The sequence below is a fragment of the Paroedura picta genome, chromosome 13, assembly GCF_049243985.1.
Source record: "Paroedura picta isolate Pp20150507F chromosome 13, Ppicta_v3.0, whole genome shotgun sequence".
Lineage (NCBI taxonomy): Eukaryota > Metazoa > Chordata > Lepidosauria > Squamata > Gekkonidae > Paroedura > Paroedura picta.
Window position 1 is genome coordinate 3,418,626 of NC_135381.1, and position 16,342 is coordinate 3,434,967.

The 16,342-nt window shown below is 49.1% G+C and overlaps 1 protein-coding gene across 1 annotated transcript in view; it reads left to right on the forward strand.

Moving 5' to 3' along the window:
* The window catches only part of DNAH10 (dynein axonemal heavy chain 10), a 61,052-nt gene that overhangs the window by 4,648 nt on the left and 40,062 nt on the right, over positions 1–16,342 (forward strand). The window contains exons 8-25 of the mRNA XM_077308616.1: positions 940–1,170; positions 2,473–2,663; positions 3,120–3,318; positions 4,120–4,314; positions 4,778–4,948; positions 6,000–6,176; positions 6,716–6,892; positions 7,057–7,220; positions 8,189–8,340; positions 9,011–9,175; positions 10,317–10,524; positions 10,745–10,901; positions 10,992–11,468; positions 12,293–12,451; positions 13,536–13,652; positions 13,791–13,893; positions 14,883–15,061; positions 15,547–15,758. Of these exons, the coding sequence (XP_077164731.1) occupies positions 940–1,170; positions 2,473–2,663; positions 3,120–3,318; positions 4,120–4,314; positions 4,778–4,948; positions 6,000–6,176; positions 6,716–6,892; positions 7,057–7,220; positions 8,189–8,340; positions 9,011–9,175; positions 10,317–10,524; positions 10,745–10,901; positions 10,992–11,468; positions 12,293–12,451; positions 13,536–13,652; positions 13,791–13,893; positions 14,883–15,061; positions 15,547–15,758 (3,434 nt within the window). The remainder of the gene's footprint in view (positions 1–939; positions 1,171–2,472; positions 2,664–3,119; positions 3,319–4,119; positions 4,315–4,777; positions 4,949–5,999; positions 6,177–6,715; positions 6,893–7,056; positions 7,221–8,188; positions 8,341–9,010; positions 9,176–10,316; positions 10,525–10,744; positions 10,902–10,991; positions 11,469–12,292; positions 12,452–13,535; positions 13,653–13,790; positions 13,894–14,882; positions 15,062–15,546; positions 15,759–16,342) is intronic.

Consider the following 16,342-nt stretch of genomic DNA (forward strand, 5'->3'; position numbering starts at 1 on the left):
CAAATCCAGCCAGGACTGAGTCTGCTGTAGGGTTGTGCGATTCGGCTGCCGAAGCAGCCATTCCGTCCGGGCGCAGCCAGCGCCGCGCCGCGGGGGGGGGGAGGGCGGTGCCAGCAGTGGCGTGACAGCGGGCGCAACCACGCAGGCGCGCGCCTGCGTGGTTGCGCCCGCTGTCACGCCGCTGCCGGCACCGCCCTCCCCCCCCGCGGCGCGGCGCTGGCTGCGCCCAGACGGAACGGCCGCTTCGGCAGCCGAATCGCACAACCCTAGTCTGCTGTGATCTTCCTTGAGGAGAAGAAGAGACCTCTGGAGACTTTGTTCAGTAATGACTGGGGAAGGCATTGGCAAGGCCACCCTTTGAGTCTGCCATGAAAACACTGGAGGGCGTCACCCCAAGGGTCAGAGATGACTTGGTGCTTGCACAGGGGATACCTGTACCTTTACCTTTTATGCTGGATATAAAGTGATGTAATTTCAAATTGACCATTTGAGGGAGTGAAATACATGCATAACTGGGGAACGGGAGATGGGGGGGCGGGACGGGACTCAAAGCAAGAAGAATACACAAATGATGAAAATGGGAATACAGAGTCCAAAACTCCAGGCAGATATGTCAGACTTAAAGCTTTGTAATATTGAATCAACCACTAGAGGGCGTGAAATGTCACATCCGTTGGGAGCATCTCGGTGACATGTGACTTCTAGGGGCATGGCAGGGAGGTGTGGCCTGCTGATATCAGTTCTGGGGATTCTTATAGCCTGGAGGGGTTTCTGAATGGTAAAAAGTCTGGGAAAGGCTGATCCAGAGTGCCATGTGCAAGAGTGGCTCGGTTTGCAGGCTGGTAGAAAGAGAGTGGAGCGCCAACCGAGCCCGGCCTCTGGACAGGGGTGTCGTCCTTCCTTCCGAGGGTGTTTCACGCCGCTCCTTGTCCCTTGCAGGGGAACGGGCCGTTGGCGGAGATTGACCTGTGGCGCGAGAGGAACGCTACCCTGAGCGCCCTGACCGAGCAAATCAAACTGCCCATCGTCAAGAAGGTCTTGCAGGTGCTTGATGTCGCTAACACCGGGATTGTCGAAAACTTGCAGATTGTGCTCAACGAGCTCAGCAAGCACCACGTGGAGGCGAACGACAACGTGAGGTTTCTCTCGACCCTCCAGCGACATTTAAAGGTATGTTTTGTTGCGTTCTAGAAGGAGAGGAGCTAGGTTTTTACACCCAGTTTTTCATTGCCCAAAGGAGTCTCATAGCGGCTTACAATCCCCTTCCCTTCCTCTGCCCACACGCTGTCAGATAGGTGAGGCTGAGAGAGCTCTGCGGGAACTGGGACTGGCCCAAGGTCACCCAGCAGGCGTTGTGTGGAGTAGAAGGCCTGAGGAATCAAACCCAGTTTTCCAGATTAGAGGCTGGCGCTCTTAGCCACTACACCACACCGGCTCTCTCTGGGCTCCCCAGCCTTTCTGAGACTGCGGGATGCTTTGGAATTGTGACACACTGTGATTGGAGCAGCCACACAATGACTGCTGCAGAGAGTTGCCATCTTGGAGTCGTGAAACAATTGAAGATTTTGGGGGTGGAGTCTGAGGAGGGCGGGGTGTGGAGAGAGAAAGGGCGCAGCAGAAGGTCTTCAAGCCCACCTTCCACAGGGGCCATTTTTCTCCAGGGAAGGCGATCTCTGTTGCCTGGAGCCGTTGCATATTCCTTGTGCAGCTCAGCCCTGCGATAAATTGGGAAGAGACAGGAAAATGTCGTAAGGAGGCTCCTAACGGGGGCAACTTCAGTAATCAGGCAGACAGCTAAGCACCCACCAGGTTCAGGGTATTTTAGCCACTTGTACAATTGAGGAATTGGAAGCACCAGGCGGGCCTAGCTCAAAAGCCTTAGAAAGACCCAGGAGAAACAGTTGCCGCCTTTGTGGATATTCATATTGCACTAGGCAGGCATCTCTATGACATTTAATCCATTATTGTGTATCACCCACCGTAGCGAAACAGCTCAGGAGATGAGGGAATAGGGTTGCCATCCCTTCTATCTTGGCAATTCACTTCCTGCATTCCTCCTCCTTTCCACGCTTCCTCTTTTCTCCCATGTGGGCTGAGCAGATGTACTTCCACTTCCCTGGCCTGCTGCACATCCCTGCCCCGGGCTAGCTCCTCCACTCCATCCTTTCACCCAACCAGGAAGTGTCCTGGAACTCTGCCTCAGCTGCTGCTCCCTCCTGGGTTGTTCCCTCCCCTCTTCAGAGAAGCTATGTTGGATGAGGCCAGTTGACCACTCAGTTCAGCACTTTGTGTCACGCAGTGGCCAAAACCCAGGTGCCATCAGGAGGCCCACCAGTGGGAACAGAACTCCCATTCTTGCCCTCCCCAAGCACCAAGAATCCAGAGCATCCCTGCCCCTGACAGAAGAGTTACACAAACCTCCTGCTTCTGCCTACTTGCCTTCCTTTGCTGCCTTTGCCATCTCCTCCACAGAACTTGGCACACGGCACCGGCTTCCAGATTGTCCTCGACACGATCCCTTCGCTGATGAACGCCTTGAGGATGGTGTGGATCATCTCGCGGCACTACAACAAGGACGAGCGGATGGTCCCTCTCATGGAACGGATCGCCTGGGAGATTTCAGCCAGGGTTTGCAAAGCTGTGGACCTGCGGACCTTGTTCAGGTGGGCGGCCTTTCCCTGTTGAAGTCAGGATACAGGCGGGGCTTTGCAGTGGTGGTTGTGGCACAGCACTCCGACCACTTGGGCCCCCTGCAAAGGTATATCTGCCTCTGTGTATATCTGCATAGTGTGGGGGCCAGCCTCAAACACACGTACTGTCTGTTGTGGGGAGAGGAAAGGGAAGGTGATTGTAAGCCACTTTGAGACTCCTTCAGGTTGAGAAAAGTGGCATATAAGAACCAACTCTTCTTCTTGAGTAATATCAGGGCTTATTTTCAGTAAATAAATATAAGTAAATCGTAGGTGCCTTGTTCTAAGGTCCTATGATGTAATACCCACCTTTGGCCCCAAATACGTTGTTTTTTGTTGTTCATTTTGTTTTTAGCATGGGATCTGTCTTTTTCTTTCTTTTTTTGATTGTGAATAAATGTGTCTCTGTGCTCTTCAATGGACACCAAGAGAAGACAGGCATATGGCAAAAGCCAAAATGCTAGATGCCAAACGGACCCTGGAAATTTGGAAGGCATCTTATTTTGACATCCGTGCCAAAATTGAAGCGTCGGGAAGGGATTCGCGGTGGGAATTCGACCGGAAGCGGCTGTTTGAGAAGACAGACTATATGGCCTCCATCTGCCAGGACCTCTACGATGTGTTACAGGTGACCCCATACAGAGGACTGCCTAGTTTCTAGAGATTTATGGCACCAAGGGGTCGTGTTGTGTGCTGCAGTTCCCTTGTTGCAGAGCTTGGTACGAGCAAGGGCTCTTCCCCTGCTGGTCTGTAGCACCAGAGGAGCTCCGTACATGTCTTGTGATTGACATTCTGAACCGCCTTGGGTTCCATTAAGTTGAAAGCCAGTCAGTACATGTTGCAAACAAACTGATGGGCACCCTCTCATATTCTAAGGCAGCCGGAGGCTGTGTTTTAATTTCATTAGTGTGAATTTGTGTGTTTGTGTGTGGGGGAGGTTTATTTCATTCAGATTGACACTGATTTTGGAAAATGCCACTCAAATGAAGCATCAAAGATAAGTGGCATATAAGTCCTGCCAGGCTTCCATCTGAGAGGTTACAGTCTGCGCCTGTGCCCCAGGGCCACTGGTCTGCCTGCGGTGGTAGGAAAGAGCAATTGTCCAGGAACGCTATCAAGACTAGCAACATTTGGATTGGGGAAGAACTTTCAGGAGTCCGAAAGTCTTTCGGGTGCTACTTGATTTTGGATCTTTCCCACCAGTGTCCCTGTGTTTCAAGGGGCAAACCAACTAACTTCAAGGGAAAGTTTAAAAGGAGCAAGGTGCCTTTTCCTCAATCTTAGACTTGCTGGACATCTTGGCTGCCTTCTGTATCTATCTCTGGGATTCCTGCTTGGTCTGTCTGTCAAAAACAAAGCAGAAGTTAAAAACCAGCAAAAGTAGCATCTGCTGATATGCGAATGAATGTTGTTTTTCTGGGCCCGCCAGGTGATTCAGGAGTTTTACAACATCTTCGGCCCTGAGCTGAAAGCCGTCACCGGGGACCCAAAGCGCATCGATGAAGTCTTGCGGAGGGTCGACGGCCTGGTCAGCCCTATGGAGATTCTGATTTTCGAACCGTTCAACATGAGATGCTCGACTCAGTGGAGGCTTGTCATGGAAAGCTTTAAAGCAGAAGTTCTGGTAAGGCTAACTCCATCGAGAGCTTCCCGCCACCTTCAGAGGCAGCAAACCTCTGAATTACCAGTGCTTGAGAGACATCAACAGGGGAAGGTGTCAGCCACCATGCTGTTGGTTGACCCTCCGGGGCAACTGGTTGGTCACTCTTTGAACCAGCATGCTGGGCTAGATGGACCACTGGTGCGATCCAGGAGGGCTCTTCTGATGTTCGTAAGCAGCAGGGGATTCATTTGTACTTCTATAGGTTCTCATTAGACTCACGACTCTTCCTTCCTGCTTAAACTTTTGTACATGAAGCTTTGCCTACAATCTTCACCCGGGTTGTAAAAAGACAGATTTGCTACAGTGTTCCGGGGGAGCGGTTATGCCTTAAAATAGCCTTCCCGTGCTCCTGATTCATGAAAAGGAGTTTCCCTTAATAATGACCCTCTGTCCCCCCCTCCCCCTTGCTGAACTTAATCCCCAGGACATAGAAAAAGAAGCCAAGAACTTCATTGATGAATCCTTTAAGTCTCTTCGCTCTGCGGAAGCCGCTTTTGACATGATCCTGAACTTCAAGCACATCCGCTCCCGAGACGCCATCAACAAGCAGATGATGATGAAATTCAACGACATTCTGGCGCAGTATTGCAAAGAGGTATTTCCCAGGCCCCCTTAGACATTTCAGGAAAAGAGGAACCCATGTTCCAGTTTCCCCCTGCGCTCCTGGTCCGGTGGCCCCTTCTTAGACATCCTCCCGCCTTATTCGTTGTGGCTCCCTTTCCTGTGGTTGTGCCAGGGCTGCTACTTGTGGTAGAGTTGACCTGCTTTTGTCGTTACCTTCCCATTACTCTGTGCTCGCAGGGAAGCGGATCATGCTTCAAAAGGCTTAACCGTCTGCTCCCATTTCTTGTTAAGACATATCTGAAAGTTAGAAATCAAACAAGACTACGGTGGGTGCTGGGTCTGGTTGTACTGGGCCTCACAGACACCGTCCAGTAGGTCCTGTGCAAGAGAGCTGAGTTACAAATCCACCATCACAGTAACCGTGAGACAAGTGCTGGGGGGAGAATTCTTTGCAAAACAAAACCAAAAAAACAGCTCAAAATCTGGAAAAGAAGAAGAGTTGGTTCTTATATGCCGCTTTTCACCACCTGAAGGAGTCTCAAAGCGGCTTGCAATCATCTTCCCTTCTTTTCCCCACAACAGACACCCTATGAGGTAGGTGGGGCTGAGAGAGCCCTGACAGAACTGCTCTGTGAGAACAGCTCTAACAGGACTGTGGCTAGCCCAAGGTCACCCAGCTGGCTGCATGTGGAGGGGGGGAATCGAACCCAGCTCTCCAGATTAGAGGTTGCCGCTCTTAACCACAACACCAAGCTGGTTCTCATCAAGCCTTCAGAAAGGCTGTCAGCTTACAACAGCAGAACAACCTGCAGGAGAAATAGCCCGGCTGGAATCCCACACATCATGGCGGTTTCTTTCTTTTCTTCCTAACTTGCATCCTTATTGGTGTTTAAACTGACTGTATAACCCTGGCCTTTTGTATGATTAGAGTATGACACGTGGGCCGTTTTATGAACATTTCAACACTCAGCATTGTGAAGTCTGTAGGGCCTAGTGCTATGGACCTAATATTGTTTCTGGAAGTAATCTTTCTAGTTAGATGATACAGTTGAACGTTCTTTTTTTTTGGCTTTTGTTTGCAGCTTGAGCAGGTCAACACCATCTTCGTCAGCAACCTCGTCAGCCCTCCCCTGTGCAAGAACCACCCTCCAGTAGCCGGAGCAATTTACTGGGCACGATCCCTTTTCTTCCGTATCAAGCACACCATTGTGCGATTCCAGGAAGTCGAGGAGCTGCTGGCTAGCGAACGTGGAAAGGAGGTAGCTTTGAGTCCCATTGTTTCTTCATAACTGGCTTTGGCATATCGATAACTGAGAGTTCCAGGGGCGTGGGGAGACCTGGGGACAATTTTCCATTAATTCACATAGGGAATGGCAGTAAAAAAAAAAAATTCATGGACTTTGGAGGATCTGGAATAATGTTGTTTTAGAATGGGGAGATGCTGACTCCTTTCCTTGCATTTGAAGAAGAATATACTGAGAGCACAGAACAATGTAATGCAATGGAAATGCAAGGCAGAGCCCCCCCCCCCCCCCAGTTTTTGAGCCAGCAGGCACCAGTGGAATTATGACACAGCATGGTGGGTGCAGCCCCAAAATGGCTGCTGCAGGAGGGGGAGCTGGCCACAAAATGTCCGCCATGCCTTTCCTACAGTCGCACGGCGAACACCCTTGTGCTGTCTTGGCGGATGCTGTGGGTTTTTTTTAAACAATCTGCACCACTAATCAAATGTACCGTGGCCAATCAGAAAATGCTCTTTTAGAAATGGTGTTTCCAGCTTGAATTAATTTTATTTCAGGTGAAACAGAGATACCTTGAGGTGGCCAAGAAGATGAAAGAATATGAGGATCTGAAGTATGACCAGTGGAGAGAAACAACAGAAGAGAGCCTCCCTATCTTGCTGAAGAAAACTCTTCTTGCTAAAGTTCATGCGTCTGGAGCTATTATTCAGAGTAACCCAGAGGGTCTCAGCCTGGTAATTATAAAACCGAAGCCATCCCAGACCTCTGCCTGTCCCTGGATACACACAGGCAGAAGAAAAGTTTTAAGTTTCATGGAACCCTGCTCCCTTTGATGACATCCTTTCCCCCTCTTTTTGTCATTTGACATGCTCTCCCCTCCTTTCCGTCGTGGGCGTAGACCCTGCGTTCTGATGATATGGGAGAGAAAAATTCACGTTTCACAGTCAACTTTTCTCCCAAGCTTCGAGAGATCATCAATGAAACAAAATACATGGAACAGCTGGGGTTCCCAATTCCAGAGATAGCAAGGAACGTGGCACTGCAGGAGGACAAATTCCTCAGGTGAACCTTCCACAGGAAGCTGTGGACATGCCATGCTTCTTTCTGGCATGGTTGCGCTATACCTGGGCTGCCGTGCCGGTCCCAGGGAGGGGAGGCGGGAGTGAGAGCCCATTAGGCCAGCCAAGCTGTGGCTTCAAACAGTGGGGAACAAGACCCTGGGGATACTGAGCTACGATCAACGCCCAGCAGGTTTTGGCAGATCTCAAAGAGCCGAGGTTCATGAGTGGCTATTAGTCATAAGATGTAGATGGGACACTCTGTCTGGGGCAGTGATGTTCTGTCTTCTTGGTGATTGGGAGGCAACAGGAGGAGGGCTTTTGAAGATCTGGCCCCGCTGGTGGACCTGATGGCTCCTGGGTTTTGGCCACTGCGTGACATAGAATGTTGGACTGGATGGGCCATTGGCCTGATCCAACATGGCTTCTCTTGTGTTCTTATGTCTGGAGTAGTGATGCTTTGTCTTCTTGGTGCTTGCGGGACAACAGGGGGAGGGCTTCCGGAGTTCTGGCCACACTGGTGGACATCCTGTTGGCACCTGAGTTTTGGCCACCATGTAGGTCCAGGCTGTGTACTCCCTCGAGCCAAGTGGCAGATCACTGCTTTGCAGCATTGCTGACTGACATCCCTGCCTTCAGATAGACACTCTGCCAGAAACCAGTAGTGAATTGGAGATCAGTTGGGAGAAGTGACAGAACTGTGCATTCCATTCCGTGCTTGACTGTTAGGACAGAGCCAGAAGTTGGCCTCTTCTTCTGGCGGGCCTCTTGGGTGCTCTTCAGGTTGGACCTCAACCTGGCCAGAGGTCCTACAATATTTGTGAGGCAGACTTCAACTGGACCCACCTCTGTATAGGGGTTATGACACTCCAGCTTTTTTGTACTGCCGAATGCAGGTGGCTGATGAAGTGAGACACCTTGAATCAGTTGCTGGGTAGCTCTTAGTGGTTTCGTTGTGCCCCTCCACCTTAGATATACTGATGGCATAAAGCAGATGCTGGATCACTATCACAAATTAATACTCACACTGAATGAAGCAGAGTCCCAACTTCTGGACGAACAAATACAAGATCTTTGGCGAGTTTTCAGATCTGGCTACAAGAGGCTCAACTGGAACTCATTAGGTAAGAGTATGGCACATCATCCTTTTTTGTTATTCTGTCCCGTGAAAGAGGGTGTGTGTTAATTCTGCTCTAGGCCATAATTTGTGTGACGTTTCTTTCCAGTTTCCTAGCTCATATCTTTGTGCATTTCCTAGATGCACGCTTCTCCTGTTCCCAGTATTACACACCCTGTTTATCAACTGTTTTCTTGTCCCTGAAATAATACTGCATTAGCTAGACTGCACCCCTGAATCCGTACCATTCTGTCCACTAAAAAGCTTATATTCGGTGGAAGAAAGAAGGCGCAATGTTAAAATGACACTGTGAAGTAGAGGAGATCTGGATTGGCAAAGAAGCAGTGTTTCACTGCTGCTGAAGGAATTTGGGTGAGCGGGTACTGTCACAGTGCTGAAGATTTTTTTAAGAAAAGAGAAGAGAAAGCACTTCTGCTTTCTCCATAGATTTTCATACTGGGCATACAGCAGTGTAATTTTGAACTGACCACTAGAGGGGGCAAAGCATCAAAAGACGCATGGCAGGGGCTCAGAGGAATTGTAGTCATGGACATCTGGATTTATAGATTTGACCTGAGAGAGGCATTTAGGAGACAGTGTGGAAACCAGTTCACCTAACCAGTGAACAAATTGAGGTGCAGAAGAAATATTAACCCTTGCTCCTTTGTTTCTCCCAGGTATCGGCGACTACATTGTCCGATGTACTCAAGCCATTGGGAAATTCGAATCGCTCATTCATCAGATTCACAAGAATGCCGAAGACATGTCCAATAAGCTTTTGTTAATAGAATCAACCAATCTGTTCAAGAGCCCGCCTTCCACTGGGGAGGATACACTTCCAGGTATATCTGGTCGTTTTTTCCCCCTGAACCCCATCAATCAAATGTAAATATATTTGATTTATTAGAAATGTATTTATTTTATTGCTGGGAAGTCACAGGTGACTTCTGGCGACTCTGTGGGGTTGTGAAGGAGAGAGATGTTCAGAGGTGGTTTGCCCTTGCCTGTCTTCACATCACAACCCTGATATTTCTTCTTTGCGGCCTCCCTTCCAAATACCAGCCAGGTATGCTGCTTAGCAGGATGGGCATGGCACTACGGTGTTCCAGTCCAAAGTCAAGAGATGCAGTCCAAGATCGGGGCAAACAGCAGTCAGGAGCATGGTCAGAGGCTGGGCTGAATGCTGAGGCAGGCAGAGGGTCAAGGCATGGGTCGGGTTACAGCCCAAAACCCATCACCCAGAGCTTCTGTCTCTCTAGAGCCTTAGGTCTGGAGGGTCGGCCTTGTTTTGTTGTCTCTACCATGATCTAAATTTCACGTGGCAGCCTTGGTTAGCCTTGACCTGGATTCGGCGATGGGGAAAATTCTTCTTCTTCTAGTGGAAGTAGATCTGTATATGATCCATGCGATCTCTTTGTTTGCATTGGCTGCTGTGAAAATCCCAGCCAAATCCCTGCTCAAAGACTAAACTGGCATAGACCAATTTGTGTTTTTAGGCCAGGCAATCTTTATTTTTTTAGCCAGTTCTTTTCTGTTGTGTCTTTTTCTTTGGGGGGTAATAGAAGAAGAGTTGGTTTTTATGCCCTGCTTTTCACTGCCCAAACAAATCTCAGAGTGGCTGACAATCGTCATGCCTTCCTCTCCCCACAACAGACACCCTGTGAGGAGGTGGGGCTGACAGAGCTGAGCAGTTATTGCAGAGCAGTTCTCTTAGTGCTCGCTCAGCCCCACCTACCTTGCAGGATGTCAGTTGTGCAGAGAGCAAGAGAAGGCGGTTGTCAGCTGCTTTAAGACACCTTTGGGTAGTAAAAAGCAGGGTTCCAAAAAGCCAGCTCTTCTCTCTTCTAAACCGCCTTGAACCGCAAGGCAAGGTAGGATATGAATGCTTTAATAAGTAAAGAAATGCAAAATGCTTGCTTTTGTTGCAAAGTGTTCTCATTTTGAATGTGACCAATGTCTTTATCTGACCGCCCACCTTGACAGGGGTGAAGGAGTACTTTGAGTACGTCAAGCATGAGAGAGCCAGGGATGTGGAGTACATGGTGCGCAAGTACATTGCCATTGGCCCCCTGCTCACCAAAATGGAGGGGCTCATCATGAACACCAACACGGGCAGATCCACGAGGCTGGCTCATTATTACGCCTACTGGGAAAATAAAGTTTATCAGAGCTTGACCAACTTAGTCCTCAAGTAAGTCTGCTTCCGCACCGTTTTCCCGGGGTCCTTTTTATCGCCGTTTCTTCTTTCTCATTTGCTTATTTGTTATACTTGCATTTTTTGTGGTTTCTGTTTTGCTTTGGAACCCTATTAGGGAGCTAAGCAGGGTAAGCAGTGCTTAAATAAATGAAAGAAAGAACTCTGTTTTTTTGCTCCCAGGAAGTCAGTTGAATGGCCTGTTTCCTTCCTGTAGAAATCTGCAGTCTTTCAGTGCGGCGGTGTTGGGGAGTACCCCCCTGTTTCAAGCCGAAACCATTCTGTCCGCTCCCGAAATCATCCTGCAGCCGAATGCGGGTGAAATTGAAAAGTTGTGCGTCTTCAGCATCCGAGATTGCGTGGAAGTTACTAAGGTGAGGATTCCAGTCCTCCCCCTCTCCCAGTCTCCTGTTCCCCCCCAGGCCCAAACCCTGCTTCCTGACGCCCTTTCTCCCGCCCCGTAGCAATTTGTCCGCTGGATGCACGGCACCTGCATCGACTGCCCGCCGCAGCACACAGAGGACGACGAGCTGATCATCGTGAGCTTCTTCAACGACATCTCCCAGAATGCTCAGATCCTCGAGCAGGCCGTCCTCATCACCCAGAACATGCACAAGCTGCTGGGCTCCCTCAGCATGCATCTCAACCGCTGGAAGAGGTACCGCCCACTCTGGAAGCTCGACAAGGCCATCGTCATGGAGAAGTTCGCCGCCAAGAAGCCGGCCTGCGTCATCTTCGACGACAAGCTGCAGTTCTACTTGAAGATTGGCCAGGAGGTGATGCAGCAGCCGCTGGTCAAGGACGAGCAGTGCCTCCGGCTGCTGCTCGGGCCGCTGGCCTGCACCGTGCAGGAGAATGCCAGAAGCTGGATGATGTCCCTCGGCAGGCTGCTCAACGAGTCGGCCAAGGAGGCGCTCTACGGTCTCCAGGAGGAAATCGAGGTAGGGGGTGATGCTGTGGGGCAGGGAACTTGTGCGGGCTCTGCTGGTCCCTTCCATCAGTCCGTATCACCTCTAAGATCCCATGTTTGTTTCAGATGTCTGTAACCCTAGCCCGAGGGCTCCTAGTGTGGTGCCTGCTGACCCCCTTCCTGGTGCCCACCAAGGGTTTTGTACCAAGTGGGAGGGGGCAGGTGGGGCTTTTGCCCAGCATGGCTTCTGATTGGCCCCTGGAGATTTGATTGACTGCACACATAGACTCCGACTCAGACAACCTTTATTGGCATACACAATCACAATCCAAGGAAACAAAATTGGGTTCAACAAGACTATGTTCCCGCATGAACAAACATAAATTATTTCTTTGGAACATGCTTCCAGGGGCATCAGCTACCCTGGCAAATTTAATGGGATCTTTTTCTGAAAGCATTAATTTGATGAAGATGGGTTTAGAATTGACTTGGGCCTCCTATGTGCCACTTTGGGTTTCGGTGATTGCCGAGGTGGCCAAACTGAGCTGAAGCTCACACCCCTAGTAGAGACCACAGGCTATTGGCTCTTCCCGCCTCCAAGGAAAGTGTATTTGACACTGTGTAATCCTGTTGTTCTTTGCACAGATTTGGGAACTCCCCGGTGTCTATATTTCTTCTACAGTAAACAATATAAAAAGGTTTTTCTCTCAGTGTGATTCATTGGTGGGTGGGCAAAAGAACCCTGATTTGTTCATTTGGCTGACAATTTAATTTGCTTCAGCAGTTCTGAAGTTCTAGCACTGCTTTAGTCTCAAACAAATGACTGGCTAACCAAAAACGAATGCTTCTTTCTAGCGATTGACACAGAACCTCAGGACTTCTCCCAGCACACTGGAGGACCTCAAATTTGTCCTGGGCACCATTGCAGAGATTAAACAGATGTCTCTAGAAGTGGAGCTCAAATACTTGGACATTCAAGAGCGCTACCGTACCCTCACGACGTACAACATTCCGGTAAGTGAAATTTCTTGAGTCGGGGGCTGGTGGAGGTGGTGGTTATAATGTTCATAATGTAGGACAGAACTTCCCAGAGGTTTCTTTCTGTTCGTTTGTTTGGAACGTCCATAAGCAGTCTGGCATAGGTGATTAAGAGTGTTGGTCTAGTGGGAGGCCCGAGTTCAAATTCCCACTCATGCCATGGAGTTCATTGGGTGAACTTGCGCCAGTCACCTTCAGTCAGCCCAACCTGCCTCACAGGGTTGCCGTGAGGGTAAAATGGAGGCAAGGAGAACGACGTGAACTGCTTTGGGTCCCCACTGGGGAGGGCAGTGGGATATGGCTGAATCAAATAAATATCTTCTCCAGATATCTGCTCAAGATAATGACGAAGAAAAGTAGGTTTTATGCCCTGCTTTTCTATGCTCTAAGGTGCCTCCGGGTGGCTGACAAACTCCTTTCCCTTTCTCTCTTCACAACAGACACAGTGTGAGGGAGGTGGGGCTGAGAGAGCTCTGAGAGAACTGGAGATGTCCCAAGGTCACCCAGCAGGCTGCATGCGGAGGAGGAGTGGGGAATCCAACCTGGCTCTCCAGATTAGAAGAGTTGTTTTTTGTACCCTGCTTCTCACTGCCCGAAACAATTCTCAAAATGGCTTACAATCGCCTTCCCTTCCTCTCCCCACAACAGGCACTCTGTGAGGGAGGTGGCCTGAGAGAGCTCTGAGAGAACTGAGACTGGCCTAAGGCTGGCTGCATGTGGAGGAGCAGGGAATCAAACCTGGCTTCCCAGATCAGAAGCCGCCGCTCTTAACCACTACACCAAGCTGGCTCTCACTACATCAAGCTGGGTGCATGTGTGAGCAGGGTCTATAAGTTGAGGGGAGAAGTGGAAGAGGATGCTTAACCTCTCCCTACACTATTTTTTCCTGTCCGTGTCCTCCCACCATTAATTTTCCACCCATAAGGGAAGCTTCTCTGCGTTTTCTTCAGTCCTCGCCTCTGAATCCCCGCCTCCCATGACATTTTTAAAAAAAAGAAGTCAGATGGTTGTTAGACGCAGGCACACCATCTTACGAACGGTTCTCATGATTTAACCGTAGACAACAGAAGAAGAACGGGAGATGGTGAACAACATCAAGCAAAAATGGGAGAACCTTTTCACGGAAGCGTCCACTGTTGACCATAGCCTTGGTGGCATCAAGAAAACATTTACGGAGGTATCAGCATCTCTCCTTTAACCGTTAAGCGCTGCCGAATTGCAGCTGGCTCACGACGACAACTCCTCCTGGGTTTTTTTACTTTAATGCACATCGGAGAATGAAATGCCCAGCTAATGTGGAGCCTATTCCCTTTAGATTACAAGGGAGCAAATTGCAAACTACAGCAAGGAGATTGCGGATTTCTACCACAGGTTTATTACTGAAGGGCCGGGTTCTGTTGGTGAGAATCTGGACAGAGGTAAGATGATGTACCCGGGGGGCTTATTTCATTGCAGGCTTTGAAGGAATGTTGGAAAGGGTTTCCCAAGCGGGGTTAGGAGAGGGTTGCTGACATCGGGTTTGGAAAATCCCAGAGACTTGAGGGCTGATTTACGGGAGGGCAGGGACCTTGGTGGGGTATGATTCCATACAGCCCACCTTTCAAAGCAGCTATTTTCTCTGGGAGTGGAAAAATGTTTAAATAAATGAGAAAGAATTAAGCAAACGAGCAATCAGTATAGTGTGGGGATCAGTGGCAATATTCACACCCATAAGGGCCCTCCTTCGCACCCTTCTCCCATTCGGGACAGATTGCAAGCAGACGGACTGATTATTATACTTGGTAGCCCCGGTGAGCAGATGGATTTTTTAAGGACTCAAAGTTTTAAAACTTTTACAGTTTTTACTGTTTTCATTGGTTGTATTGAATTGTTTCATCGATTTGTTGTAAACTGTCCCATAGAAGGCTGTGTTGAGAGGGGCAGTCATAGAAATCCAACTCTAAATAAATAAATATCTGGGGGGCTGGGAACCCTAAGTTAGAAACCGTGTCTCTTTTTAAACTCTGTCCTCTGAGGATGCATATGAAATTTGGAGCTAACGTGGTGTGGTTGTTAAGAGCAGCAGTCACCATCCTGTACTCACTGAGCAGTTCTCTCAGATCTCTCTCAACCCCACAGGGTGTCTGTTGTGGGGAGAGAAAGGGGAGGTGATTAGAAGCCACTTTGAGACTCCTTCAAGTAGTAAAAAGTGGGGCACAAAAACCCAGCTCTTCCTCTGTATATACTGCAAGGACGCTCATAGTAAGCTTGCCTTTTGGTCTCCAGCTGTTCTTAGCCAGTTGCAGCTCCATTAAAGGTTTCTCTTATGGGGAATGGGGCTCCATAGACCCTAGCCTTGGCTTTGATGGTCCTTCCTCATTGCTCTCTTGACGATGAGTGTTTGAGTGTTCTTTACTGCCGTCTGCAGGAGTGGAGCTGATGGTGGTTTTTGAAAAAGAACTGGAGAAACATGAGAAGAATCGCCAGGAGTTGGCGAACGCTGAAAAGCTGTTTGACCTTCCAATCACCATGTATCCTGATCTCATGAAAATCCAGAAGGAGATGAAAGGCCTGAGGCAGATTTATGATATTTACAAGCTTCAGAGAGTAAGTGGCTGGTGATTAGATACTTCCCGGGCTTCTGTCTTGACTGTATGCCAAACAGTGGAACATTCATATTGCATACTAGTAATAAGCAGGGCCTCATCTATTGGGCTGGGACAGTCAGTCTTAAATCTTGCCCTCTCCTAAACTCCTTCCCTTCCTCCCTCCCTCCCTGCCTTCCTTCGCTTGTTCCTGTTCCTCCCCATGCTGTGTCCTTCCATTGATTGGAGCATACGGCATTGATAAGCTGCATGGTGGAGGAGGAAAGTGAGGCTGGGAAAAGGATTGAGAGTCCCCACCCATTTTCTGTCCATCAAACTTGGTAGCTAGTACAATATTAATCAGTTAAATGAAATTACTATATTTGCACCGCCAGACAAGAAGATGGTCCAAAGTCATTGACGCCTGCTGAGTTTCCCCCCGCAAAGTTGTATTACTTTGCTTTCCAGTCCGTTCGATGTTTCTTATGGCTCATTTCCTCGTTCCAGGATGCTAAAGAGGAATGGTCTCAGACTCTGTGGGTGAACCTCAATGTCCAGGTTCTGCAGGAGGGGATCGAGGGGCTTCTGAAATCCCTGCGGAAACTCCCCAAGCATGTCCGCAGCGGCCCCGTCGCCTATCACCTGGAAATGAGAATGAAGGCGTTTAAGGACTCCATTCCTTTGCTGCTGGATTTGAAGAATGAGGCACTAAGAGAGAGGTTTGATTCTGGGTTTCTCAGATACGGTTTTGGGGTAAAGCTGAGCATTTTATTCCTGTGAACCTACATCAGATTGTGGATCCTGTCTATTTTCTGTTCCGTGGTATTGATAAAGAAGTGGGTAAAGCTGCCCAGATGCATGCCGCCTTCCAGCTTTCCCCCTCTTGTCTTCTTAAAGATGGCCAATGCATTGTATGATTCACATGTGAGTAGAAACATTCTTCATGCAAAAACCTCCATGGTGGCTTACGCTTAATGGTTAATATTCCCGTGGGAGGGAGACTGAATGCCAAATATCTCTCAAATGCCGTAGGAGGGGGGTTGGATAATTGCTACTGTGATGATTTGGTTTCAAGACCGCCCCTCTCCCATTGGGCTCAAGGCAATTTACAGCATATTAAAATACATAGTTATGCTTTATTCATTACATATTAACATTCTAACACTCCAGACACTCATTTCTGCGTGCCACTTCTGGGGTTTCTCAACTCCCCATTTTGGCCATCATTTCTATCCCTACCTGCTGGACATGGCAGGTACCGCAGCGACATGAAATAAAGGAGTGGGAAAGAACTGTGGGGATC